This window comes from Dendroctonus ponderosae, unplaced genomic scaffold (assembly GCF_020466585.1).
Source record: "Dendroctonus ponderosae isolate FM_Combo_2020 unplaced genomic scaffold, Dpon_F_20191213v2 Dpon_F_20191213_12, whole genome shotgun sequence".
Taxonomy (NCBI): domain Eukaryota; kingdom Metazoa; phylum Arthropoda; class Insecta; order Coleoptera; family Curculionidae; genus Dendroctonus; species Dendroctonus ponderosae.
Window position 1 is genome coordinate 1,872,827 of NW_026017316.1, and position 3,748 is coordinate 1,876,574.

General features: G+C 48.9%; 1 protein-coding gene across 2 annotated transcripts in view; it reads right to left on the minus strand.

Moving 5' to 3' along the window:
- The window catches only part of LOC109541987 (band 4.1-like protein 4), an 11,344-nt gene continuing 7,596 nt past the window's right edge, over nt 1–3,748 (minus strand). For both annotated transcript variants that reach the window (XM_048662828.1, XM_048662829.1), the window contains exon 3: nt 1–1,188. In XM_048662828.1, the coding sequence (XP_048518785.1) occupies nt 99–1,188 (1,090 nt within the window). In that variant the 3' untranslated portion in view covers nt 1–98. The remainder of the gene's footprint in view (nt 1,189–3,748) is intronic.

The window sequence follows — 3,748 nt, forward strand, 5'->3', positions numbered from 1 at the left end:
AACTCTGCACATAAACTTTACTTCTATCGTACACTCAGCTACACAAGCCCCATCACGGACAGTCTCTTTGGCTAATTGCGCGCCCGCCCTCCAGGGCCTCACCGCTCCACGCCCAGGCCGGAGTCCGAATGGTCGTGCTGCGGCTGCGCAAAGTGCGCGAACCCCTCCAGCGCGCCACTGGGCCCCGCCTGGAAATAATGCGACCCCTCCACCGCCTCCGGATAGGAGAAATTGGTCAACGCCTCCTCCATCGCCGCCCCCTTGAACGGCTGCGCATTCTTCAGCTTCACATGCTTCGAGTAGTTGGTCTTCACAATCGTGTACGGGATCTCCTTCAGCTGCAGATCGCTCATGCCCGACGTTTCGACCAGATCGAACTCGAGGTGCTGCTTCAGCTCGTCGGGCAGCCAGGATTTCGGCTCGGCGGGCGACCGTGATCGCGAGCGGTGCTTGCGGTGCTTGTTTTGCCGCCCCTGCGCGACAAACTCCGCCCCGCCCGGCCGCACCACAGTGGCGTGCTGGATGTTGTTCGAGTTGCGATCGCGGCTGCTGTTCTTCAGCTGCGCCTCCTGCCACTGCACGCCCGAGTCCACCAGTTCGGCGCAATTGCTGCGCCTGCGCTGGCGCGTGCGCGACTCCTGCTCCGACTCCGAATCGCGCCGACTCTTCGAGCGCCGCTTGCGGTGCTTGCGGCGCGATCGCCCCGAGCTCTTCGACAGCTCGCTCTCGTTGTCCGACGCTTTGGAGCGATGCTTCCGCCTCCTGCCCAATCGCGAGTCGTTCGAGCTCTGACTGTCCAGGCTGGAGGAGCGATAGCGACTGCCCGAACGGACCGAGCGCGGACTGGGCGGCGCCGAGCTGTTGTAGAGGCCCTTGGAGTGCGGCTGCGACCAGGGGGCGCTGCGTGTGCTGCGCGGCGAGTCGCCCTTCTTGCTGCTGGCCGCGCTTTTGAGGGTGTGGCAGTGGGCGTGGTCGAACGACTCGGCCGGCAACGGGTGCGAGATGTACTTGGTCTCCTGGTGGGGGAAGTGGGCGGGCTGGGGGAGGGGCGGCTGCAGCGGCGGCGGGGGCTCCGCCCCGTTGAGGCGTCTTTGGTACCGTTTGGAGGGGTTGCGCGAAAATGAGGGCGGCTGGCGCAGCTTCAGCTGCGCGTCGCGCACCGCCTGCTTCTCGGTGCGGCCGCTGTATCTGCAACAAATCGGGCAGTTCAGATACTGTTTTTTCTTCATTGAGAACATTTTTGCCGCCAATAATGTCGGCCTCCAACTGCCGCAACCCATGACAACGGAAGAGCAAGTTGTTTGGACGATCTTTCGGTTAAAAAGCCAAAAAACTCATCCCAGAACAACAATTTCTGTGATTTGTCAAGAAGCAACAGCGTTTTCGGAAGAAGGCTCCCTACGAAAAAAGTCGCCCTCCAACTGCGCCCCCGAATGCCAAAGTCGCAGTAAATTTTGCTGGGGAATTTTGAGTCAAACAGACAAAAAACTCACTCCACAACCGCAATTTGGGCAGTTTTTCAAAAACCAGGCGTTTCTTCAAAAAAACGTACTCTTCGAAAAAAGTCGCGCTCCGGCCGCCTCAACCAGGCCCGAAATTTGAAAAAACTTCCTCCAAAGTTTTTCGAGAAAAACCCATAAAACTCACTCCAGAACGCCAATTTCCGTATTTCCTCGACAACCAGCTAAATTTTCAATAAAATGCTCTCTTGTCAAAAACCAGTCCTCCCGGTTCTTCGGTCAGAAATAAATATTTTGAAGAATTTTGGACAAAAACGGCAGAAAACCCACTCCACAGCCGCAATTTCTGCGATTTTTCAAGAACGAGCCGCATTTTGAAAAAACGCTCTTTTCGAGAAAAGTAGTCCTCCACATGCGCCAACCAATGCCAAAAATCGCTAAAAGAAATTTGCAGGCAAAGCGCAAAAACCTCACTCCACAACCTCAATTTCGGCCATTTTTCAGAAACCGGAAGGATTTTCAAAAAAACGCTCTCTTCGAGAAAAGTAGCTCTCCGACTGCGCCAACTAATGCCATAGTCAGGAGAAAAATATATTCTAAAATTGTGTGTAAAAGGGCATAAAACTCACTCCAGAACTGCAATTTCGGCAATTTCCCTAAAATAATACTCCTTGTGAGAAAAACCTCCTCTTCGAAAAATATAGCCCTCCAAGTTGCTCAGCTAGTAATAAAGTCATAAACAAATATTTTCAAAGATTTTGTCCAAAACAAGCAAAAACCTCACTCCACAACCGCAATTTCGACATTTTTCAAAAACCAGACGTTTTTTTAAATAAATGTACTCTTTAAAAAAAGTCGCCCTCCGACTGCCTCAACCAGCCCCGAATTTAAAAACAAACTTCCGTCACAGATTTTCGACAAAAACCAAAAAAACCAACTCCAGAACCCCAATTTCCGTATTTTCTCGACAACCAGCTAAATTTTCAAAAAAATGCTCTCTTCTCAAAAACTAGTCCTCCAAGTACTTCGGCCAATCCTTAAGTCAGAAAAAAATCTATTGAAGAATTTTGGACAATAAAGACAAAAAACCCACTCCACAAGCATAATTTCTGCCATTTTTCAAGAACGAGCCGCCATTTTGGAAAAACGCTCTCTTCGAAAAAAGTAGTCCTCCAGCTGCGCCAGCTACTGTCATAGTCAGAAATAAATATATTCTAAAATTGTGTAAAAAGGCATAAAACTCACTCCACAACTGCAATTTCGGAAATTTTTCAAAAAAGAGCGTCATTTTGAAAAAAATCTCCCCTTCTAAAAATCTACCCCTGCAACTCTTGCAACTAGTAGTAAAGTGATAAACAAATATTTCCTAAGATTTTGTCCAAGACAAGCAAAAACCTCACTACAAAACCGCAATTTCGGCAATTTTTCAAAAATCAACCACATTTTCAAAAAACCTTCCCCTTGCAAAAAAGTGCTGCTCCGACAGCGCCAACCGAAAGGAAAGTTAGAAAAAAATCGTTCAAAAACTTTGGACAAAAAAGCGAAAAAACTCACCCCAGAACTGCAATTTCGACTTTTTTCAAAAACCGACTGCATTTTCTAAAAACATTCCTCTTGCAAAAAAGTGGCTCTCCAACGGCGCCAACCAATGCCAAAGTTAGAAAAAAATCGTTCAAAAACTTTGGGCAAAAAAGCGAAAAAACTCACCCCAGAACTGCAATTTCGACTTTTTTTCAACAACCGGCAGCATTATCAGAAAACCTTATCTTCAAAAAAACTACTCCTCCGCCTGAACCAACCACTGCCATAGTCGACAAAAAAATTCCTCTAAAATTATGGGCAAAAAAGCCGTAAAACTCACTCCAGAACGGCGATTTGGGGCACCAGTGGGCGGGTTCCAAGCGCTTGGGGCGAAGACCGACCGCACCACGCAACCCAAAAAAAAACCTCTATTACCCAACTTGAGTGAACTGCTTCAAAGTGGCGCAATTTAATTAAAACCCAATCAATCAATGGATTGATAAATTCCTTTCACTGGCCGGATTCACCTTGAGAGCGGTTCAAAAACCCGAAGAAAACCGTCGCATGACACTGACCAGTTCGCGCTTAGTCTTAGGAGCGGAAGTGCGTCATTGATTTAATGGGGAGCATCGACATGTCCGGTCCTGTTTTTATCAGTTTCTTGTTTCGCTCCCAAACAGCGTAATCGACCGATGAGGAAGACGCGATTTCCGGCCTCTTTTACCGCGGGGTCCACGGCCTGATGGCGAAATGCCTGGCCAAAGTGG